Consider the following 24,900-nt stretch of genomic DNA (forward strand, 5'->3'; position numbering starts at 1 on the left):
TGGTTAAAGCACCCCTGGAGAGGTGGGATTACTTAGGGGGGCGCTAAGTGGCAAGGGTTCAAAGCAGAAGCTCCACCAATGGGATGCTTCTTGATACTTCATAAGAAATCCAGTACCAGCAGTGAGTGTCCCATAGGGTTGCCATATTTCAAAAAGCAAAAATCCAGACAGGGGAAAAAAATATTTCGGGGGGGGGGGGTCAGGGCACAAAGCTGTTGAGCTTGCTTTTTTCTTTTTCAAAATCTCAAAAAAAGAAGACATTTTTGAGCCATTTTTAATGAATTTCGCCAATATCTACACTTCTGAGACATGGGTTGCCGTACATCCGGATTTTCCCAGACATTTTTGCAATTTCCACCTGGACACTGTTTCCGATGACCAGATCCTGGCTATGTCCGGGAAATTGCAGACGTATGGCAACCCTAGCCACTGACTCCCACTGGCAGAAGAAGCAGTGCTTGAAGTCGCAACACTTTTTTTTTTGCCAAAGGCTTTAATGCGTAAGTCACAGTGTTTGCCACACATTTCGGTCAACGGGTGCAGGAGAGGGCTAAAGGTAAAGGGACCCCTGACCATTAAGTCCAGTCGTGGCCGACTATGGGGTTGCGGCGCTCATCTCGCTTTATTGGCTGAGGGAGCCGGCGTACAGCTTCTGGGTCATGTGGCCAGCAGGACTAAGCCACTTCTGGTGAACCAGAGCAGCGCACGGAAACACCGTTTACCTTCCCGCTGGACTACATGCACTTTGGTGTGCTTTCGAACTGCTAGGTTGGCAGGAGCAGGGACTGAGCAATGGGAGCTCACCCCATCGCGGGAATTCAAACCGCCGACCTTCTGATCGGCAAGTCCTAGGCTCTGTGGTTTACCCCACAGTGCCACCCACGTCCCTTAGGAGAGGGCTAGGTGTGTAATAAACAAAATCTGCCCTTATTCCCTTATGGGGGACACAAGAGCCCTTATAGTGTCCTTTGTAGGTTCTCCATCAGTTGGAGAAAATAACAGAGGCCAACCAGAGAATATTGAGAAGCAAAGCAGCTAGTAAGCCTGATCTTGATTGAACTGTTGCAACAGGGTGCTCCCCTCACACGCAGGAGAAGGAGGAGAATCCCAGAACCCAGGTGTGCCCGCCGTTATATAGACATTTTAAATTGCCTGCCCTGCAGTCCAAGACCACCCCCAGACACATCATACCTACATCACAGAAAGGGCGGTCTACAACAGAAATCTGAGTGCGTTATTTATCTCCTGTCATTGTTTATCTCCTGTCTGGCAGGTTACCTGTTTAATGGTCACTTGATTGGATTTCCTGGGGAGCCTGGCCAGTCTTTTGTAATGATAAATACTCAGTTCCTGGGCCAGGTCACAGGCTCACACCCTATTCATATCTTAACTGTGCCCTTAAGACAGGATTTGTGAGGAAAGAGACAATGGGGAGGTTTCCCACTTTGGCCTTGCAGAGAAATATTTGAGGTCAATTTGTTCAGGACTTTTTTTTTCTGTGGGGTTTCAGACATGTGGCTTATATATTTATGTACGTGTTTGCTTGGTACATCCATGAACATTTATTACATATCTAAGACCTTAAAATTCTTATAATAGGTGCTTGTTCAAGTACAAGCAAGGTACCGTATTTTTTGCTCTATAAGACTCACTTTTTCCCTCCTAGAAAGTAAGGGAAAATGTGTGTGCGTCTTATGGAGAGAATGCAGGCTGCGCAGCTATCCCAGAAGCCAGAACAGCAAGAGGGATTGCTGCTTTCCAGAACGCGGCAGCTAGACCGGTGACTGGGAGCGGCCGCAGAGACCACATAACACCGGTCTTGAAAGACCTACATTGGCTCCCAGTACGTTTCCGAGCACAATTCAAAGTGTTGGTGCTGACCTTTAAAGCCCTAAACGGCCTTGGTCCAGTATATCTGAAGGAGCATCTCCACCCCCATCGTTCTACCCGGACACTGAGGTCCAGTGCCAAGGGCCTTCTGGCGGTTCCCTCACTGCGAGAAGCCAAGTTACAGGGAACCAGGCAGAGGGCCTTCTCAGTAGTGGCGCCTTCCCTGTGGAACACCCTCCCACCAGATGTCAAAGAGAACAACAACTACCAGGCTTTTAGAAGACATCTGAAGACAGCCCTGTTTCGGGAAGCTTTTAATGTTTGATGTATTATAGTATTTTAATATTCTTTTGGAAGCCGCCCAGAGTGGCTGGGGAAGCCCAGCCAGATGGGCGGGGTATAAATAATAAATTATTACTATATTATTATTATTATTTCACTGCGCAGTGATTCCTCTTGCTGTTCTGGCTTCTAAGATTCAGAATATTTTTTTTCTTGTTTCCCTCCTCCAAAAACTAGGTGCCTCTTGTGGTCTGGTGCGTCTTATAGAGCGAAAAATACGGTATTTCCCCAATACCTAACACCCCACAGAAGAAGTGTCACATGGAGCAAGCCGGTTTTCTGCTGCTCTGCAGGGCAGGACCTGAACCCATGGCTTCAATTTACAAGAAAGGAGACTCCAACGAAAACATTAGGAACAACTTTTTGACAGCAAAAGAGCCGTTCGACAGGGGAACGGGCTTCCCTTGGGATGTTGTGGACTATCCTTCCCTGGAAATTTTTAAGCAGAGATTGGGTGGCCCCACGGATGAGATCCCTGCGTTGCAAAGGGGTTGGACTAGATGAACGCTGGGGGTCCCCCTTCCGACTTTACGATTTCTGGACAGCCACAGGTTCCCGACGCCCAAGCTAAAAGAACCACAGCTCAGAGCTCGCAAATGGACCAAAGAGAGGAGAAGCCCAGTCTGTGTCTGTTCCCAACCTGGAAAAAAAAGAGCTAGCTTGTGGCAGGCAGAGAGCCAAGATGGGGAATCGTGCAGAGGAAACAGATGTATTAAGGCCTCAGTGACAAAACAGTGTTATCCAGCCAGGGAGATAACGGTAATGGGCCCTATCACAAGTTCCCCACTCCACTTGTTGGAGTCTCCATAGCAACCCTATCTGAACCACAATGCATGCAATATGGCCGGCTGCAGCCGCTGCCTCCATCCCTCTTATATGTGCATGCAAGGATCATATCTCCCACTGCAGCTTTTGAAATGAGAAATGCCCTTTAAAATCTATCTATCATCTATCTATCTATCTATCTATCTATCTATCTATCATCTATCTATCTATCTATCATCTATATCTCTGAAGGACTGGAAGATTTCCTTATATTTGCATGCACAATGCAAATAAATAATAATACTTTCACCTTGCCAACAAAGGTCTGTATAGTTAAAGCTATGGTTTTTCCAGTAGTGATGTATGGAAGTGAGAGCTGAACCATAAAGAAGGCTGATCGCCGAAGAATGGATGCTTTTGAATTCTGGTGCTGGAGGAGACTCTTGAGAGTCCCATGGACTGCAAGAAGATCAAACCTCTCCATTCTGAAGGAAGTCAGCCCTGAGTGCTCACTGGAAGGACAGATCCTGAAGCTGAGGCTCCAAGACTTTGGCCACCTCATGAGAAGAGAAGACTCCCTGGAAAAGACCCTGATGTTGGGAAAGATGGAGGTCACAAGGAGAAGGGGACGAAAGAGGACGAGATGGTGGGACAGTGTTCTCGAAGCTATGAACATGAGTTTGACCAAACTGTGGGAGGCAGTGGAAGACAGCAGTGCCTGGCGTGCTCTGGTCCAGGGGGTCACGAAGAGTCGGACACGACTAAATGACTAAACAACAAAAACCGCACACATCTGACTGGGTTTCCCCAGCTGCTCTGAGCCGCTCACAGAACATACTAAAACGTCAAAGATTAGAAACTTCCCCACACAGGACCGCCTTCAGATGTCTTCTAAAAGTCAGATAGTTGTTTCTTTCAAACTGAGTGGCCTTCAGCCTTTTTAAGATCCGACCGCCCAGTCTGCAACAAGGGGGTTTGGCTTTAGATTCGCAGCCGCAAAACGAAAAGAGGAGAGACAACAACAGCTTTTCTGTTTTGCAAGATGCAGTCCACTTGCGAATCTTCGAGAGGGTTCGATGATTTGTTTCGAAAGGCATCATTTCCTGCATTGCAGGGGTGTGTGTGCTGGGGGGTGGATTAGATTACCCTTGGGGGTCCCTATCAACGCTGCAAAACTATGATTCTATTAATTTTTTCCACCTAGGAAAAGGCTTCAGGATACATACTTCACTAAGCCTGGGTACTTTCCCTGAATTTTCTTCAACCCCCGCAATACTGACAGCCAGTATGGCACAGCAGTTAAGAATGTCAGACTAGGACCTAGGGGGACCCGAGTTCGAATCCCACAGCCTGCCATGAAACTCACTGGGTGGCCTCGGGTCAGTCGCTGCCTCACAGCCTAACCTACCTCACAGACTTGTTGTGAGGATTAAATGAGGAAGGGGAAAGCCAGGTACACTACCTTGAGCTCCTTGGAGAAAAAGGCGGGATATAATTCAGTAAATTATAACGTCCCGCAAAGGTGCTTAAGGTCTATGAATAACCATAGCTTAGAGGTCCCGGGCCCTAAGGAAGTCAGACTATCCTCCACCAGGGCCAGGGCCTTCTCAGTGATGGCTCCGACCTGGTGGAATGCTGTGTCCCATGAGACCAGGGCCCTTCAGGATTTAACTTCCTTCCGTCGGGCCTGTAAAACAGAGCTATTCCGCCTGGCCTTTAATCTGAAGTCAGCCTGATCTTTTATTTCCCTTCCCTTCCCTCCCTCTCCCCTTTTATGAAGGTCACCCTCTCTGAGACCCCACAGCTAATTCTCCCCTAGCCTCCTCGCTGGCCCAAGTACAGTAGGACCAATTCAGCCAGCTAGCCCTGGGGATTATCTAATGCTTATTTCCCCTAAATTGAATTTTATTGTTATTTATGTTTTTATACTGTATTTTATGCTGCTTTTATAATTGTTTTAAATTTGTTGTTAGCCGCCCTGAGCCCGGTTTTTGAACCGAGATGGGCGGGGTATAAATAAAAAATTATTATTATTATTATTATTATTATTATTGGACAGGAAACCACCCTCCATCCTTTCATCAAACACCTGGTCTCCTTGGGCACTGGGTTCAAATTCATTTTAATGACTGCCTAGATGCAGATCTCATGGGAAGGCGAGTCAAAACAGTGCAAGCCTGCATGTGTGATCTCACCATGTGTGTGCCATTTGCAAAGCCTTTGACATATCCTATCAGTCCTCGTCCCCAATCACAGTAATGCAGCCACCCACAATAATCTCTTGCCTCTCTCTCCCCTGCAAGTTCCATGGGTCTTTGTGACCTCTGTCTCCTTCTTCCTTTTCTTCCTTGAGTTATTATTCCCCGAAACAGCAACTGCGCCCGATATCAACCGGAAAACAAAACGTGCAAGTGAATAATCTGATTCCCCACGAGCCCGAAAGGGCCCGAGAGGTGAGTCGCCTTGCAAGTCCAGGCAGGTTCGTGGATTCAACCAACACCGTTCGCTGCTAAGGCAGGAAATATTAAAGCACCCGGATGGGTTGCCGAGGGCTGCGTGAACTTGTGTGTGCTTTGCTCCTTTTCATTTCTGCTTGAGTCACCAGGGAACAAGTTTTAAAAAAATAAATCTAACGTAAACCAGTTGGGAGACAACAAGGGCCGCCGCCACTAAACCAACAGGTTGGTGACTTAAGGGAAATGTTAGCTCTGAAAATTGTCTTTTAAGTTACTTGTGTTTTCGCAATTGCCAGTAGCTGGAGAAACTCTGAATTTGGAACACACCCAAAATCCCACCGAAGGTGTGTTACATATACTGAAAAGTTATTCCTGTTTGGAGCATTTCCTTTAGATTTTGTCCGCCTGCTGTTGAGAAAGTTGGCAATATAAACAGTAAACAAACATGTAGTTAATACAGGAATAATGGCAGCTGACTTTTTTTTGGTCCATCTAGCACAATATAGTCGTACCTCGGAAGTCAAACGCCTTGTGAGTTGAACGTTTCGGCTCCCGGATGCTGCAAAGCTGGAAGTGAGTGTTCCAGTTTGCGAATGTTCTTTGGAACCCAAACATCCGACAAGGGTTCCATGGCTTCCGATTGGCTGCAGGAGCTTCCTGGAGCCAATCAGAAGCTGCGCCTTGGTTTCCGAACGTTCTGGAAGTCGAACAGACTTCCGGAACAGATTCCGTTCGACTTCCGAGGTACGACTGTACTGTGGATTGGAAGCAATTCTCCAGCCATTTCCTGCTCTACCTGGAAAGGCTAGAAAATTGAGATTCCGATGAAAACCCTGGAGAGCTGCTGCCATTCGGTGTGGGTATCCTGAACAAGATGGACCAATGGTTTGACTTGGGAAAGAGGTCAGTTTTTGACATTCCTAATTATTACCCCTGTAATCTTGCTGCTTTGACCAAACTGCGAGAGGTAGTGGAGGACAGAGGTGCCTGGCGTGCTCTGGTCCATGGGGTCACGAAGAGTCGGACACGACTAAACGACTAAACAACAACAAATCTTGCTGCGCAGGATCGTGCTACTAAAACCACTTCACACGATTCAATAACCCGCTTTAAGATGACTTAAGTCAGGGTTTCCCAGACTTGGGTCTCCAGCTGTTTTTGGACTACAACTCCCATCATCCCTAACTAGCAGGAGCAGTGGTCAGGGATGATGGGAACTGTAGTCCAAAAAAACCACCTTTTGGGAAAGCCTGGCCTAAATGAACCACTAAAAATGAGGCAAGCATGCTTGTATACGATAACAACAACAACAACAACAACAACAACAACAACAACAACAACAACAACAACAACAACAACATATTATTTAAAGCCTGCCCATCTGGCTGGGCTTCCCCAGCCACTCTGGGCGGCTTCCAACCAAATATTAAAATACAGTAACGCATCAAACATTAAAAGCTTCCTTAAATAGGGCTCCCTTCAGATGTCTTCTAAAAGTTTGGTAGTTCTTGTTCTCTTTGACATCTGGTGGGAGGGAGTTCCACAGGGTAGGTGCCACCACCGAGAAGGCCCTTGGCGCTGGACCTCAGTGTCCGGGTAGAATGATGGGGGTGGAGACGCTCCTTCAGGTATACTGGGCCGAGGCCATTTAGGGCTTTCAAGGTCAGCACCAACACTTTGAATTGTGCTCGGAAACGTACTGGGAGCCAATATAGGTCTTTCAAGACCGGTGTTATGTGGTCTCGGTGGCCGCTCCCCGTCACCAGTCTGGCTGCCGCATTCTGGATTAATTGCAGTTTCCAAGTCACCTTCAAAAGTAGCCCCACGTAGAGCGCATTGCAGTAGTCCAAGCGAGAGATAACTAGAGCATGCACCACTCTGGCGAGAAAGTCTGCGGGCAGGTAGGGTCTCAGCCTACGTAGCAAATGGATCATTGTGGAACCAGGGTTGACGGCAGCTCCCTGTCCGAGTGCACCAAATCCAGGCTTTCCTCCGTGTCATGCGCAATGCCCCCCCCCCCCCGATATGCTAACAAAGAGTTTGCAGAGAGGTACAGCCGTGCAGGGGAGGGGAGGAAAGCGTCACTGCAGGGAAAGGAAGGTGGCAGAAGCTGGGAAGGAGAGAATACAGGCCTCAGAAACGAATCTGACGCAGCAAACGTGGCCACGGAAAGTGATTTTCCCCGTGCATGTATGTCAGCAAATGTAAAGAAGACGAAGTATGCATGCCAAAAACCAGACAGAGAAAGCAAAATAGGCACCCTCGAAACTTCCAAAAGCTGTTCGGAAGCCAAGCATTAAGCAACGTGTTTACAAGTGGAACCATGGGATGAGAGGAAGAGGATGGCCTCCGTGGCCTTTCCCACCAGACCACAAGGGCCTCCTGGGTAGCTGGGTTGCAGTTTTGAAGGCATTTGCTTCGCCAAACCAGAAACTTCCTCTCAGAGAGCCGGGCCACAAACCAGCCATGTGCACCTCGCTCTCTTTTTTTTTTGGCCGGGACTCGTTTATTAACAGACACGAATCGCTGCCAAAAACACAGCCGTCACCCAGCCTGAGGAAAGAAACTCTAGCACAAAACATTAGCCTAAGCCGGTTGGAGAGGGATCAGAGAGTGGCAGAGAGACAGAAAGAGAGAGAGAGAGAGAGAGAGAGAGAGAAGGTGAAGGACTGTGGGTTTCAGTTTAAAGCATGACTAATTTGGAGCTGCGGGGACGCGGGTGGCGCTGTGGGTTAAACCACAGAGCTTAGAACTTGCCGATCAGAAGGTTGGTGGTTCGAATCCCCGTGACGGGGTGAGCTCCCGTTGCTCGGTCCCTGCTCCTGCCAACCTGGCAGTTTGAAAGGACGTCAAAGTGCAAGTAGATAAATAGGTACCACTCCGGCAGGAAGGTAAACGGCGTTTCCGTGCGCTGCTCTGGTTGGCCAGAAGCGGCTTAGTCATGCTGGCCACATGACCTGGAAGCTGTACGCCGGCTCCCTCGACCAATAAAGCGAGATGAGCGCTGCAACCCCAGAGTCAGCCATGACTGGACCTAATGGTCAGGGGTCCCTTTACTTTTACCTTTAATTTGGAGCTGGAGCTGGCTTGAAGCAGGAGAAACTGCCTTCCAGCAAGTCAAACCTGGGGTCCATTGAGTTCAGTGTTGTCTACACTGATGGGCAGCTGAATAGGGTTCCAGGCAGGTGGCAATCCCAGATCTCACTGGAGATGCCAGGGAAGGGAACTGGGAGAGTCTGAATGCTTAGCAGAGGCATTGCCACTGAGCTATACCTTTCCCGCACAGGTGCGCTTGGGTCACATCTTCATTTGCCACATCTAGTTTTACCACTGCCGCAGAATGCAGCAGCGAGGCTCCTCACGGGGTCCCTGCTTTACCAGTTGCACTGGCTCCCGGTGGAGTATAGGGTCAGGTTCAAGGTGCTGGTCTTGACCTTTAAAGCCCTTTGTGGCTTAGGGCCCTCTTATCTATGGTACTGCCTCTCCTGGTATGCCCCGCAGAGGACCTTAAGGTCCATGAATAGTTTAGAGGTCCCAGGCCCTAAGGAAGTCAGATTATCCTCCACCAGGGCCAGGGCCTTTTCAGTGATGGCTCCAACCTGGTGGAATGCTCTGTCCCATGATACCAGGGCCCTGGAGGATTTAACCTCCTTCCGTCTGGCCTGTAAGACAGAGCTATTCCGCCTGGCCTTTAATTTGAATTCTGCCTGATCTTTTATTTCCCTTCCCTCCCTCTCCCCCTTTTATGAAGATTACCCGCTCTGGGATCCCACAGCTCATTCTCCCCTGGCCTCCTCGCTGGCCCAAGTAGGACCAATTCAGCCAGCTAGCCCTGGGGATTATCTAATTGATTTTTGAATTTTATTATTATAAAAGCAGTATAAACACATGAATAAGTGTTTTAAAGTGTTTTAAATTTGTCATTTAGCCGCCCTGAGCCCGGTTTGTGAACCGGGAAGGGCGGGGTATTAATAATAATAATAATAATAATAATAATAATAATAATAATAATTTCTGCAAGGTGGGTTTTGCAGAGCTCACTCCCCCTCTTCTCTCACCTCCTGTGGACTTGAACCTCCTGGCTCTCAGTCCCACTTCCCTCCAAGCCATCTCCCCACATCCTGTGCTTTGGATCCACCGTGAAGTAGGTTGCAAAACGCATTGAGCAAGGTTAACATCCAGTCTGCGTTAAACAACCATTTGACTTTTAGAGGACATCTGAAGAAAGCCCCGTTCTGGGAAGTTTTTAATGGTTGACGTTACACTGTTTTTAATGTTCTCTTGGGAGCCGCCCAGAGTGGCTGGGGAACCCCGTCAGATGGGCAGCATATAAAAAATAAAATTATTATTATTCTATCCCAGGTCCAATTTTAAAACTGATTTTTGTATTACAATTATTAATCGCTTACCTAACCAAAAAGCAAACGCAACTTACGATAGAACATAAAAATTAAAATCAATATAAAACTAAAGCTGGACAGAAGCTAAAAACATTCGGAAACACAGAAGGAGGTCTGATATAACCCACCTACTAAAAGAGGCCACAATATCTAAAACTCTCCCAGTTAAAGGCCAAGAGGCTAAAAAGAAATGCTTTCGACGGGTGCCTAAAAGTAGCCAGGGACGACGCCAGGCATGCCTCCCTAGGGAGAGCATTCCAGAAGCAGGGAACCACCACCGAAAAGGCCCCGTATGCACGTTCCGCACCACCCTCAGCTAAGGTGCATAGAAAAGGACCTCATTTGTGCAAAGCCCTGGCATTTCATAGGAAGCACCGGCAAGATTATATGAGAAGTGACTGTGGATCTTGAACGACACATCAGATAAACAAAGGTACCCAATACAAGCACACAGTGGGCAATGAGAATACCTGGCTCTGCCACCCACTCCCAGGCCGGTCGGTCGCAATGCCAGCCCGTCGCACCCGTCCCCTCACCCCACGTCTCACCTTCCTCACGCTGCCCCCGTCGCAGGGCAGCAGCAGGAGGGGGAGCCCTCCGTCGGCGTCCGCTTCCCCTCCGGGGGGGCTCTCTTCTTCTGGGATCATAACGGCCGGCCGGTGGGCATCTGTCGGGCAGCCGCAGGTGTGCCACAGCTCTGGGTTGCGATCCTGGCAAAGCTCGCCGGCTCAGGATGCTGCGAGGTCTTCTGCAGCCCTGGGCATCTCCCCGCAGCGCCTTAACTCCCCAGGGCAAGATCCTGAGGGCTCCTCGCTGGGAGACACACACGCCAGCTCTGTTAAGGTGCTTCTAAGCACCTGCTTGCCTTTTCAGCAGTGCCCACCTGTCGGATCCAAATTCTTTCTCAGAATCTACGGGCAGGTGGGGGCAGAGATCTACCTTGAGCTGCTTTACCTGCGGGATCTTGCATGGGTCCTCAACGCCTGTCTGAAAGGGGGTGTCTTCTCTAGTCTGGCCCCCCACCCTGTGCCTTAAGACACACCCCTTTGATCCACCACCTGTACAGCCTTGAAATCTCCAAAATCCTGCACACCTGTTCCCGGATCTCCACCTGGGGGGTCCAAATCTCTCAAAAGGAGGCTGGGGGGGAGTTTTATTTGGGGAGCCCCTATCTACCCTTCCCTCCCTCTTGCACCCAGATGCTCCCCCTGAGAAGATGGGGGGTGATGTGTCCCTGGTCCCCCTTTCCTTAGCCCCCAAACCTCTTTGAAAAATAAAAATAAAAAGCAGAGGGAAGGGTGAGTCTGCTGCTCCTGCCGCCGCCGCCGCCGCCACTTTGGGATCCCCAAAGACAATAATCACATTCAGGCTTTTGCAACTCAGATCAGCGGCGGAGAAAAAGGGAGGAGCCCCCGGCCAATAGGGAAGCGCCGGGTCCTGGAAGGGCAGCGCGCTTAGCCACTAGGAAGTAAGAGTCCTGGGAAAGTGGGCGGGGATTTCCTTCCGGCACCGCCCACCCACCTCTACACTTTTCTTTTTTTCCTCCTTTTCTGAATGATTGAAGGGAAAGGCGGGGAGGAGCCGAGCGAGGCGGTCGCCCGTGGCAACCGTGGGAATTAGAACGCGGGTGACGTCATGGGGGAGGCGGTGCCCCGCGGGGGAGGGAAAAAAAGGAGTTTTGCAAAAACTTCTCTCCATCTTCTGCAAGGCGAAGGCGGGGGGGGGGGGTCGTTCTGGGGAGCCCTGCGCGGCCCCCGCTCGCAAGCGAAGTTTTCAAATTCCATTAAAAAAAATGTAAATAACCTCTTGCAAATTTGCACAAGGGAATTTTTTTAATCCCAGATTGAAGAGTTTTAAAAATTATTTTTAAATATATATGTGTGTGTGTATATATACACACACCAAAAAAACCCTCTTGCAAATCTAGTCGAATGAGATTTTTAAACGCGAGAAGAGCCCTCTACAAACTTTTCTTCTTCTTCAAATAATCTCTTGCAAATTTACATGCGTGGAGTTTTAAAATCCGGAATTAGAGGTCCCCGTCCCCCCCCTTAATGCAAACAATCGCTTACACGTGTGGAGCTTTTAAATCCGATATTGGAGAGATCTTTTTAAATAAATCTCTTGTAATTTTACGCGCGTGAAGCTTTCAAATACAGAATTGGAGAGTTCTTTTTTTTAATGTAAATAATCTCTTGCAAACTTAATCCAGAATGCAATGACCTCTTGCAAAACTTAATCCATGCCAGATTGAGGCTAAAACTATCAAGAGCGTATCCCCTGCTGTGCTTCCCCGCTCCTGTCTTTATGCAACAGTTGTGGCTACTGAAAGCTCCTCTCTTGAGGATCAGCAGCAGCCGCATGCCTAGTTGCTCGAGAGTAGACCTCAGCGATCTTCAAAAAAGATCATGGCCACTGGTCCCATCACCTCCTGGCAAATAGAAGGGGAAGAAATGGAGGCAGTGAGAGATTTTACTTTCTTGGGCTCCATGATCACTGCAGATGGTGACAGCAGCCACAAAATTAAAAGACGCCTGCTCCTTGGGAGAAAGGCGATGACAGGCCTAGACAGCATCTTAAAAAGCAGAGACATCACCTTACCACCAAAGGTCCATATAGTTCAAGCTATGGTTTTCCCACTTCTCACTTATGGAAGTGAGAGCTGGACCATAAAGAAGGCTGATCGCCGAAGAATGGATGCTTTTGAATTATGGTGCTGGAGGAGACTCTTGAGAGTCCCATGGACTGCAAGAAGATCCAGCCTCTCCATTCTGAAGGAAATCAGCCCTGAGTGCTCACTGGAAGGACAGATCGTGAAGCTGAGGCTCCAAGACTTTGGCCACCTCATGAGAAGAGAAGACTCCCTGGAAAAGACCCTGGTGTTGGGAAAGATGGAGGGCACAAGGAGAAGGGGACGACAGAGGACGAGATGGTTGGATAGTGTTCTCAAAGCTACAAACATGAGTCTGACCAAACTGCGGGAGGCAGTGGAGGACAGAAGTGCCTGGCGTGCTCTGGTCCAGGGGGTCACGAAGAGTCGGACATGACTAAACGACTAAACAACAATGATTCAATGTAGAAATTGCTCGATTTGGTTGTGTACCTTTGTGTGCTGTTTGACCATTGTTAGATTTGTACTTATGTATTTTTTCATGCTGAAAGTTGCCTTGGACATAGTTTTTACTATGGAAAGGCAGAATACAAATGAAATGACGTATTTATGTAAATCAACACATGCTCAAAGCCCGTTGAAACATGCAGAGGGAGAAGTGTCTGGCCTGCAAAGACAGTTTGGGTTCTGCTGTAGAAAAGGAAGGCCTGTGTTTTTAAGCAAAAGATAATTGTAGCAAATAGCAAAAGACGGTGGCCATAGCTACACTGTTCATTTAAAACACACGGCTTCCCCCCAGTATCCTGGGAACTATAGTTTGCTAAGGCTGCTGGGAATTCTAGCCCTGTTGTGGGCAAACTCCTGCAGTTCCCAGGAGTTTTGCAGCTGCAAGAGGAGAGGAAGTCTGCATGGGGGAGAGGAACGGTTTGTGTTTGTTTTGCTCTTATTTCTACTATGTATTTTGTGTTTTATATATTGTGATTTTGTGTTGTGAACTGCACTGAGATCTATGGATGAAGGGTGGTATACAAATTTAATAAACAAAACAAATAATTCAGACAAATCCTTATTGTGCTCCTAATGCGTGCAAGTTTTTTGCAATGTCTACCAGATGTCAGGCACCCTACTCCTTGTTTAATCTGGAATTATCCTTCCAAGAGGGAAATCCAATATGTGGGGCTTCCAGGTGGGGGTTTTAATAACCAATCTTTTGAGATATCTCAAAGGGGGTAGGTGAATGGCGGCAGCAAGCATACAGTAGATAAACAGATACAGTAAATAAACAGCAAAGATGGAGGGCACAAGGAGAAGGGGACGACAGAGGATGAGATGGTTGGATAGTGTTCTCGAAGCTACAAACATGAGCCTGACCAAACTGCAGGAGGCGGTGGAAGACAGGAGTGCCTGGCGTGCTCTGGTCTATGGGGTCACGAAGAGTTGGACACGACTAAACGACTAAACAACAACAACAACAAATAAACGGCACTGGGTTGCTTCGAATTAACTTCTGAAATAAGAATATTGAGGGGTGCCTTCAAGCGGTTCAGCTTCTTAAGGAAGACTGGACCTTCGGAGAGAGCGTTCCTTTTAAGGCTCAAACTGGTTGGGAACAGAGACCAGACCAGGATATACGAAAGCAAAGCGGCTCTAAGCCGGATCTTTATTAAAGCTGTTGCAACAGGGCAGTGGCGTAGCGTGGGTTGTCAGCACCCGGGGCAAGGCAAGTAATTTGCGCCCCCTAGCCCGTGGATTTTAGTAGGGGCAGAGAGCTGCGAGTGCGCCCCCCAGATGTTGTGCCAGGTGCGGCCGGCCCCCCCTGCACCCCCACGCTACGCCACTGCAACAGGGTGCTCCCCTCACATGCAGGAGAGAGGAGGAGGAGAACCCTGGACAAAGGTGTGCAAGCCCTTATATCAGGGGTCAACAAACTTTTTCGGCACGGGGCCAGTCCACTGTCCCTCAGACGTTGCGGGGGGACAGACTATATTTTGAAAAAAAATAATGAACGAATTCCTATGCCCCAGAAATAACCCAGAGATGCATTTTAAATAAATCACACATTCTGCTCATGTAAAAACACCAGGCAGGTCCCACAAATAACCCAGAGATGCATTTTAAATAAAAGGACACATTCTGCTCATGTAAAAACATGCTGATTTCTGGACCATCCACGGGCCGGATTGAGAAGGCGATTGGGCTGCATCTGGACCTTAGTTTGCCTACCCATGCCCTATGTCAACGAGCCATCAAAGATCTTGATGTCCCCTCCATGATTTCCAGTGGAGCCAGTTCATGCATCCAACTGGTTTATCCTCAAGTGGGATGCGGGTGGCGCTGTGGTTTAAACCACTGAGCCTCTTGGAATTGCCAGTTAGGTCAGCGGTTTGAATTCCCGTGACGGGGTGAGCTCCTGTTGCTCTGTCCTAGCTCCTGCCAACCTAGCAGTTTGAAAGCATGCCAGTGTGAGTAGACAAATAGGTACCACTGCGGCAGGAAGGTAAACGGCCTTTCCGTGCACTCTGGCTTACGTCACGGTGTCCCATTGCACCAGAAGCGGTTTAGTCATGCTGGCCACGTGACCCGGAAAGCTGTCTGTGGACAAATGCTGGCTCCCTTGGCCTGAAAGCGAGATGAGCGCCGCAACCCCAGAGTCACCTTTGACTGGACTTAGCCGTCTGGGGTCCTTTACCTTTACCTCAAGTGTTGAGAAATCAGCTAATGGGACAGGACAGGGACAGAGAAGCTGTGGCCCTACAGACCCTACTGTACTTGTGTGGAATGTGAAACACAAGAGCAATCAAGTACAACATTCCTAGAGTGAACCTGTTTACACATGGGGAGGAATGTTTGTCTAGCCAGCAGATAAACTTCCTGTTTCCTTCTGGGCTGGGACAGACTTCCTCTCCATGTGACTAGAAGTGGACATGGCCTCACCTGTGCAGGTAACTACAAAAGCACAGGGCAGGGCAGCCATCTCTATCTCTCTTTGACTACATGCATCAAAGAAGCAACATCTGCTTAGCCAAAGATGCCTTATTGGCTCCAGCCAAGAGAGGACAAAGGGACTTTCTTCTTATGAGATAGTTTCCAGGTATATGTTACTTTTCTAAGCTAAGTCTGCCTTCTGGGATCCTATTGTGAATAGAATGATGTGTGAGTAAACCTTTTTATACTTTTATAGAAGACTGTGTCGTGTCTTATCTTTTATGAGGGAATAAGGGGAAAATACCAGAACAGTTATTATAGAGGCTTTAGTGAGCCTTTAGCAAACGCATCCGCTGCAAGTTTAAAAGGGGGAATGTTACTCTGCTAAATTGTGAACTTGTTAACACAAGTTGGAAAGGCTATAATCAAACAATATATCCTCTCCTGCATCCCTGAACATTCCCACAACTTGACCATTGATCATGGGGGTTGGGGTTGGTGGGAGTTGGAGCCCTACGAGATTCGGAGGCCCACAGCTTCCTCACCTCTGGGACAGAAGTGATACAGGCCAACCCACAACCACCATCTCCCGAAGCTGGCTTGCATGTCCGATTGATGACAGCATCCCTCCTGAGCCGCTGAAGGCAGAAGTGACCTCTCCTTCTTCCTTGTGTGTGCAGAGAGAGGGAGACTGTTTGCATTGACATACCAGCAATTGCTGCAACGTAAGGACATTGGATTTGACCAAACTGTGGGAGGCAGTGGGAGACAGAGGTGCCTGGCGTTCTCTGGTCCATGGGGTCACGAAGAGTTTGACACGACTAAACGACTAAACAACAACAACAACAAAGGACATTGGAAGTTGCCTCATACTGAGTCAGACCATTGGATATTCAGAAGCCATTTTCTGCTATTCCTATATTCTAAGCCAGTGTTTCCCAACCTTTTTTGGGCAAAGGCACACTTGTTTCATGAAAAAAATCTCGAGGCACACCACCATTAGAAAATGTTTAAAAAATTAACTCTGTGCCTATATTGACTATATATAAAGTAACTCTCTTTAATAGGAATCAAATAAACACAAAGAAAGTATTTTATAATTACTTTATTATGAAATAGTAAGTAAACAGAAATATGAAAAATTATAAAATACTTTATTCAGTGTGCAACCTGGGCCTGTTTGGCTGAACACAAAGCTGATATTCTGGCTGGAATCGAAGAAAGACACACACGTAACTCTTCGTCAACAGCTCTCAGTCTCTCTCTGTATTTAGTTTTTATAGCAAATGAAGGAAGAGTAAGCAAGCTGGGGTGGGTTAAGTAAGGGCTGAAAGTGCCTAGATGAAGTGGGGGAAGCTAGAGAGGAGGTACATTCTGACGTTTGAGGATAGACTAGGTTCTTTATGTGAATGATAGGTGAGTTATTTGACAGATCGAACTGAGAGCAAGGTGTGGCTTGTGTAGCTGGGGTGGACATGAATGTTTGGGGTGCAAACCCCAGGCCGGCCAGGTCCGAGGGGGGGCAGGGAGAGACGGGCCTGCCTGCCTCTGCCTGCGCTGTGGTGTGTTTTGCCCCGACCGACGGATGGACCGACCTGCCAGCTGTCTCCGCAGTAGCAGCGCGGACTGGAGCTCCGTCATTCTCCCCGCCGGTGCCCGGGGAGGGGAGTGTGGGGCGGCCGCTGTGGAAGCGACGGCGTGCTCCTCCTCCTCCTCTTGCCGGGCTAGAGCCAGCCGGCTAGCGCTCGCCCCTCCTTGCTCGAGCCGACCCCACCACCGGGGGCCTTCCCGTCCTCTCAGCGGCGCCGCCTCGCGTCCCTCGTCCGGGGGTTGGGAGGGGGCTGGGTGGGAGGAAGGGGGCGAGGGGGAGCAGCCGCCGCCGCTCCTGAGGAGATTCTGAGGCGGTGGCGGGCGACGCGTGGCGGAAGAGGAGGGGTCCCGCCAGCCCCGCGTTTCTCTCTCTCTCTCCCTCACGGAAACCTTCCCCTCAGCTTCTGCCGCTTTTTCTCTTCTTTCCCTCTTCCTTTTTTTTTTTTAAAAAAATGAAAAATCTTTCCTTTCTCTCTTTTCCAGCCCCCCCTCCCCTCTTCACGGAATTTCACTGCACTCGGGCGCCGCGGCGCGCAGGCGCACTGCTCGCTCCTCTTTCCGCGGAGGCGCCTTCTCTCGCTCTTTCGCCTCCTTTTCTTTCTCTCTCGATGGTCCGCCTACAAAGGAGCGAGGGAGGCGCCCGCCATGTTTGGATTTGCATCCAGCAGGAGATGCCGCCGCCGCCCCGCCTCTCGCCGCCCGCCTCGCCCGCCTCCCTCCCACGGCACACCAGGCAACGTCTCGCGGCACACTAGTGTGCCGCGGAACACCGGTTGGGAAACACTGTTCTAAGCATTTGCGCAACCACCCAGAAGAATTGGAAGGCCATTTTTTTAATATAAAAAAATAGTGCTTCCTGCAATCCATGCACTGTTGGCGATTCGTTGCCCTGAAAGAACCAACGTCCATAATTCTTTGGTGCCTGGTCACCTGGTGGCGATCCTTCTGCGCCACAGGCGACCAGACAAGCACAGGAATGGTTTAAATACACAAGGAACTATTTAGATCATGCTGGCCTTAGACCTGGTCATAGCAACAGAGTTTAGGGTTATTTATTCAGGACCATTTGCATTGTTCCTCTTCTGCTGGGGCAAGTGCAGGGAGGAGGAGGAGGAGGAGGGGAAACAAGTGCTGCTCCCTAGAGCTTTGGGTATAATCCTGATTTCTTCTTCTTCTGGGGTGTGGGGAAAGGGGCATTAGAAGAAGAAGAAGCAAAGGTCTAGGAACAATAGCTTAATGGTGTAATCACAGGCCGTCTTATGTCATAGTGGCTTAGCAGGGAGAGCAAAAGCGATTGGTTTAGCCAGCTGCTGATGTCACAGGGCTTTCCCCCAATCCCATTTGAGACTGGGCGATGGTAGAGCCAATAACATCTGAAAGGTTGGAATTTCTCAAGTTGAGGGACTTCATAATGTAAGTATCTTCCCAACGCATGATGGGTGAAGCCACTGTTAATGTGTGATCAGATCATACAAGCAGAACATTTTCTCATATATATATATATATATATATATATATATATATATATATATATATATAATTTTATTAGTTTTTAACATACCATTTTCAACAGTAATTAAACATGCTTTTTACATCTTATTCAATTTTTTTGACTTCCACCACCAGTCCTGTCTGAAAATTTTCCAGTCTAATCTCTTAGTAGTATACATTTCTTATTTCCCCTATTACATTTCAATCTCATAATCAATATCTCTATCTTTTTCTACTTTGTAACACTTCATATATTTCTCCTTACAAAGCTTCTTGTGGTCCTACTAGCGATTACAGTTGCTCTTCAAGTAATTCATATACTTCTTCCAATCTTCTGTGGATCTCTGGTCCCGCAGGTTTAGAATCCTTCCTGTCATTTTGTCCAATTCTGCATAGTCCATTAATTTCGTCTGCCATTCTTCTTTCGTCGGAATTTCTTCTTGCTTCCATTTCTGGGCTACCAGTACTCTTGCCACTGTTGTTGCATATAAGAACAGTTTGACATCTTGCCTATTAATGTCTTGGCCTATAATACCAAGTAAAAATGCTTCTGGTTTTTTTAAGAATGTATATTTCAATGAAATGAGTAGAGCAATTTCAGGGCAGTGGGGTGGAGAGCAGGAACGGCTCATTCTCTCTCATGCCTCCCCCCCCCCCTTTGTTTGTTTGGTTTTTTAAAAAATATTTTTTATAAAATTTTCTGTTTTACAATTTAGAATATTCATTTAAACAACCTTAAAATACTGGTGACTTCCCTTCTTCTCTTCCCATGGTTCATTTTGCATAACATAAATCCCCACATATCTTATATAAGCTAAACCATTCAGTATTCCATTATTACATCCATCAAAACTTATTGACATTGTTGAATTTATCTTAATGCTGCCAATGTTTTCTTTTTTCTTTTTAAAAGGGTTTATTAATTTTCCAATAAGAACATCTAATTAACATATCAAATCAAATCCAATAAAAATAAAAAAAATAAAATAAAAAAAAGTTCAATTGTCTTCCAAATTGTAATAATTTTTGTTTTGGCTTCCCACGGTCCGAATTCCGAAGCGCTTTCAACACCATAGTCCTGCCTGTTTGTTTCTTGCAGATGTACGGTAAGTTTGCAAAATGATTGATTGGGAACAGCCGGCTGTGCGGACGATGGGGGATGCTAAGGATGCTTTGCTGATGGAGGTGCTGGAAGGTAGCAGCTACAGGTGATGCTCTCTGCTAGCGATGATGCGCTTCCACCTGCGGCTGTGTGGAATGCGCAAACTGGGGAGGCGGGGTGCGCAATGAAAGAAGGAACAGGGTTCAGTGTATCAGCACCAGGCTGCGCTCTGAAAACAACCGTAGGCCATTGGAAGTTTGGATCGGAGCCCTCTATGATACGATAATCTTTATTGTCATTCTCCCATACAGAACAACGAAATTGAAAAAAAATCTACATCAGACATTTGAAAACCAACAAGCCTGCTATCCCAGCCTGGTTAACCCCCTAAAAACTCTGATACCCCATAATTAAATACAATATACTCCCATACAGACTACCTTAAAGGTAAAAGGTAAAGGTACCCCTGCCCGTACGGGCCAGTCTTGACAGACTCTGGGGTTGTGCGCTCATCTCACTCAAGAGGCCGGGAGCCAGCGCTGTCCGGAGACACTTCCGGGTCACGTGGCCAGCGTGACAAAGCTGCATCTGGTGAGCCAGAGCCGCACACGGAAACGCCGTTTACCTTCCCGCTAGAAAGCGGTCCCTATTTATCTACTTGCACCCGGGGGTGCTTTCGAATTGCTAGGTCCGAGCAACAGGAGTCATGATCGACTCTAGGGTTGCGGCACTCATCTCGCTTTATTGGCTGAGGGAGCCGGCGTACAGCTTTCGGGTCATGTGGCCAGCATGACTAAGCTGCTTCTGGCGAACTAAAGCAGTGCACGGAAACGCCGTTTACCTTCCCGCCAGAGCGGTACCTATTTATCTACTTGCACTTTGATGTGCTTTCAAACTGCTAGGTTGGCAGGAGCAGGGACTGAGCAACAGGAGCTCACCCCATCGCGGGGATTTGAACCGCCAACCTTCTGATCGGCAAGCCCAAGGCTCAGTGGTTCAGACCACAGCGCCACCTGCGTCCCCACCAGAACATTTTAAAAAAAACAGAATAAAACATCAAACATTAAAAACTTCCCTAAACAGGGCTGCCTTCAGATGTCTTCTAAAAGTTGGATAGTTGTTTATTTCCTTGACATCTGCTGCGAGGGCATTCCACAGGGTAGGAAAGCTGCTATCACTGGATCAAGCCCATCAGTTCTTGTTGAATTAATTAAACTACATAGTTTTAATTGGATTTTTTTTTTGGGGGGGGAGTGCAATTAATTGTTTCTGTTTGAATTCTATTCTTACCTTCCTTGGTGGTTTGTGCAGGACTTCTATTCTCAATAATGTTCTTTATAGGGTAGCAAGCTGAACGCATTTAATTCCGCTTGTGATACAGCTGTAAGGTTATGGGGCAGCGGTGGGGGTGCTGGGGACAGCAGACCCAAGGTCTGGGATTTATTGCAGATTAATCCAACTTCAGTTTTTAATTAAATGGTTCCATCAGTTTTGAAAGCCTCTTTTCTGGTTTCCAGAGCCAGGCCTGTATTTAATGACCCATTTTTAAAGAGCCTCAGCGAGGTGGACTCATTCTGTGTGTCTTCTATGTGCTGGCAAAGCTAGCAGCCTACTTTGAGCACCATAATATAATAATAATAATAATAATAATAATAATAATAATAATAATAATAATAATTTTATTTATATATATCCCGCCCTCCCCAGCCGAAGCCGGGCTCAGAGCGGCGAACAACAATAAAAGTAACACAGTTTACATAAAATCACAATCTATTAATTGAAATACATTCTAAAATCAATTCAGAGTCAAATTAAAGGCAACCATTGGGTTCTATGAGGAACCATTGTTCTATGAGGATTACCAAAGGAGGGGGGTCAGGCTGTGCCTTGGCCAAAGGCCTGGTGGAACAGCTCCGTCTTGCAGGCCCTGCGGAAATATGTCAAGTCCCGCAGGGCCCTTGTCTCTTGTGACGGAGCGTTCCACCAGATCGGGGCCACGGCCGAAAAAGCCCTGGCTCTGGTTGAGGCCAGCCTAACCTCCCTGTGGCCCGGGACCTCCAAGATGTTTTTATTTGAAGACCGTAAGGTCCTCCGTGGGAGGGAGAGGCGGTCTTGTAGGTACGAGGGTCTTAGGCCGTATAGGGCTTTAAAGGTTAAAACCATCACCTTAAACCTGATCCTGTACTCCACCGGGAGCCAGTGCAGCTGGTATAGCACCGGGTGAATGTGATCCCGTGGCGAGGACTCCGTAAGGAGTCTCGCCGCGGCATTCTGCACCCGCTGGAGTTACTGGGTTAGTCTCAAGGGCAGCCCCACGTAGAGTGAGTTACAATAATCCAGTCTGGAGGTGACCGTCACGTGGATCACAGTGGCTAGGTCAGGGCGAGAGAGGTAAGGAGCCAATTGCTTAGCTTGGTGGAGACAAAAAAATGCCGCCTTTGTTATAGCTGCAATCTATATTGACGTCATCCGCTCAAATCAACAGAGCGATGCAGCAAGATGCTGCTGGAAATGTGTTTAAAATGTGTGGAATTCCGCCTGGAAAGGTGGACAGGGAGTGGGAACTGTGGGCTGACCCACAGTCCTGCTTCGTGGGTCCAGAGGTGTGCCTTCCAAGTGACCGCAAGGGCCTCCGTCTCAGCCATTCCACGGAGAGATGAACGGAACGAAGCGGACTGGAAGTCGGCTTGGACCAAAGGGCAGGGATGCTGCGGTTGCTAGGCAACCACTGTGCTCTCCTTTCTCCCTCCATCACTCTGGCTCTGACTCCGCCACAGAGGGCTCCTTGTTAGAAAATGGAGTCAGTCCCACTTCACGCTTCCCCAGTGGCAAGTATCGCCAAAGGGGATGTGGGCATCTGGGCACCCCGGCTGGCGCTCCCTCATCCCGAGGGCCAGACTTGCCGGTGGCAAAATTGCCCTAGGGCTGCCTTTGTCAGCCTGGCAATCTCCAGGCCTTTCGTACTACAACTCCCACGGGAGTTGTAGTCCGAAACCTCTGGAGGACACCAGGTTGGCCAAGGCTGCCCCCCTAGCCTGGTATGAAATCTTTTGGGGACTTGACATCTTTCCGCAGGGCCTGCAAGACAGAGCTGTTCCGCCTGGCCTTTGGTTTGGGCTCAATCTGACCCTTATTTTTCCACTCCCCTTATGGTTTTGATCTATGGGCTACTTTTAAAATGAGGCTGTATTTAAAATTGCATTTTAACCTGTATTTTAAATTGTCCCCCCCCCATTATGTTTTTATTGTAATTTTACTGGTGTTAGCCGCCCTGAGCCCGGCTCTGGCTGGGGAGGGCGGGGTATACCGGTAAATAAATTATTATTATTATTATTATTATTATTATTAGTCTGTTGTCTTGAAACCTTTCTTCTGTTGAACTGTAGATTGTGTAATGCATGGGTAGGCAAACTAAGGCCCAGGGGCCGGATCCGGACCAATTGCCTTCTAAATCCGGCGTGCGGATGGTCTGGGAATCAGCGTGTTTTTACATGAGTAGAATGTGTGCTTTTATTTAAAATGCGTCTCTGGATTATTTGTGGGGCATAGGAATTCATTCTTTTTTCTTCAAGATATAGTCTGGCCCTCCACAAGGTCTGAGAGACAGTGGACCGGCACCCTGCTGAAAAAGTTTGCTGACCCCTGGTGTAATGCTACTGAAACCCACCTAGTGCCATGTCTTAACGGGGGCAACCCTGGGTTTTTCTCTTTTTCCAGAGGCCTGGAGAGTGCCATGGACTTTGTGACAGAGGGTAACAGCCACGGCGTTCCTCATCTGAGGTAAAGTTGTGATAAGGGGTTTCGGGAGCAAGCTCAGGGAGAGAGGCATACAGGGGATGACACAATCCTCGCCAAGAAAAATATATCCGCACTTAGAAAGAGCAGCACCTTTTTTTAAAAAAAGTGCTTTATGCGCATGTAGGAAAAGGGTGGGGGGGTGGGGGAGGAAATCACTTAATAGAGAGTGCAAGCTTTGGGTTTAAAAAGATGTCTTTCTTGGACCTAAACAAAAAAAAATTCCTTCCAAGGTATCTGAAGAAGTGTGCATGCACACGAAAGCTTATACCAAGAACTAACTTAGTTGGTCTTTAAGGTGCTACTGGAAGGATTTTTGTTTTGTTTTGACTATGGCAGACCAACACGGCTACCTATCTGTTTCTTGGACCTGTTGTGCTTAGGAAAAATAAATAAGAGCAGAGATTGGAGCCTAATGCTCTAAACTTTGGTGCCCTGTTTACCACATCATGCTAACTTCCTTTTGTTGTTGTTATTAATTTTTTATTTGGTTTTTCCCCATTAATGTTTACGTTCAAAATCACAAATAAAACAAATACACAAGATTCTCTCGAATCATTAGATTTCCCTGCACCTCTCCATGGGTTCCGTATTTTTCCTTTTCTGCTGAATATTTTTATCCAATTATTGGATTATCCATTATATCCAAAGTCTTTGTTACAAGTGTTATTTAAGTCTTCCTAAAGAGTTCAGTTGTTTACAGTGGTTTCCCAAATATCATAAAAATCCTGCCCATTCTTTGCTGAAGTTTTGACCTTCCCGATTTCTGATTTCCCCGGTCATTTTTGCCATCTCTGCATAGTCCATCAACTTGGTCTGCCATTCCGCTCTGGTAGGGACATCGTGGTGGAAGAGCTTTCGGGTATGTTGAAGGGGTTGCCTGCCCAGCAAGACCCTCACAGGGAGATGCAGCACAGAATCACAGAATTGCAGAGTAGGAAGGGACCCTGTGGGTCATCTAGTCCAACCCGCTGCAATGTAGGAATCTCAATTAAGGCAGGCTGGTTTAACCATCGCCTCTGCTTTGCTTACATTTCAGAGAAGAGCCCTTGGCCAAGAAAGTTCGGCTGGGAGCAGAGGAACGGCTGCCCGCATCCAGGGACGAAAATAAGGCAGTGAGTAGCATGGGGTTTTCTGCAACAACATTTTACACCTAAGCTGCTTTACTATGCCAGAATGTAGTGTCAGGAGTTCAGCCTACACTCGAGTAGGACCCTGGCAGAGACACATGCCCGACTGGCATGTTCTCTCCCTCCTGGTCTTTCGTTCGGGAGCTTCAAAAGCTTTCTTCTGCCCGAACATCACAGCGACCAATACCAACCGACACTGGCACATTTAGGGATCTGCAGAGTTTGCGCAACTTGCATAACAGACCTCAGCAACTCAGCATTTTGGCTAATCTACTTTATTTACATATAAACACACACAGAGCACTGCAACATGGCTCCCTCTCTTTCTAGCATCAGACAGCAAAGAGAAAAAGAACAATTAGTCCCACTTCATGGAACACAGTAGCACAAACATCCTGTCTCCGTCACTTCCCACTCTGTGGAGTCAAAATATATACCATCATGTGAAAGACAACAATCCCAT

At 47.8% G+C, this 24,900-nt stretch overlaps 2 protein-coding genes across 2 annotated transcripts in view; one reads left to right on the forward strand and one right to left on the reverse strand.

The window, feature by feature from the left end:
* Positions 1–11,182, reverse strand: part of RHPN1 (rhophilin Rho GTPase binding protein 1) — a 54,386-nt gene extending 43,204 nt beyond the window's left edge. The window contains exon 1 of the mRNA XM_028736040.2: positions 10,342–11,182. Within this exon, the coding sequence (XP_028591873.2) occupies positions 10,342–10,440 (99 nt within the window). The 5' untranslated portion in view covers positions 10,441–11,182. The remainder of the gene's footprint in view (positions 1–10,341) is intronic.
* A 4,145-nt stretch (positions 11,183–15,327) lies between these two features.
* The window catches only part of TOP1MT (DNA topoisomerase I mitochondrial), a 39,454-nt gene continuing 29,881 nt past the window's right edge, over positions 15,328–24,900 (forward strand). Inside the window, exons 1-3 of the mRNA XM_077932690.1 lie at positions 15,328–15,346; positions 23,230–23,292; positions 24,347–24,422. Coding sequence (XP_077788816.1) covers positions 23,246–23,292; positions 24,347–24,422 — 123 coding nt within the window. The 5' untranslated portion in view covers positions 15,328–15,346; positions 23,230–23,245. The remainder of the gene's footprint in view (positions 15,347–23,229; positions 23,293–24,346; positions 24,423–24,900) is intronic.

This window comes from Podarcis muralis, chromosome 8, assembly GCF_964188315.1.
Source record: "Podarcis muralis chromosome 8, rPodMur119.hap1.1, whole genome shotgun sequence".
NCBI classification, from domain to species: Eukaryota; Metazoa; Chordata; class Lepidosauria; order Squamata; family Lacertidae; genus Podarcis; species Podarcis muralis.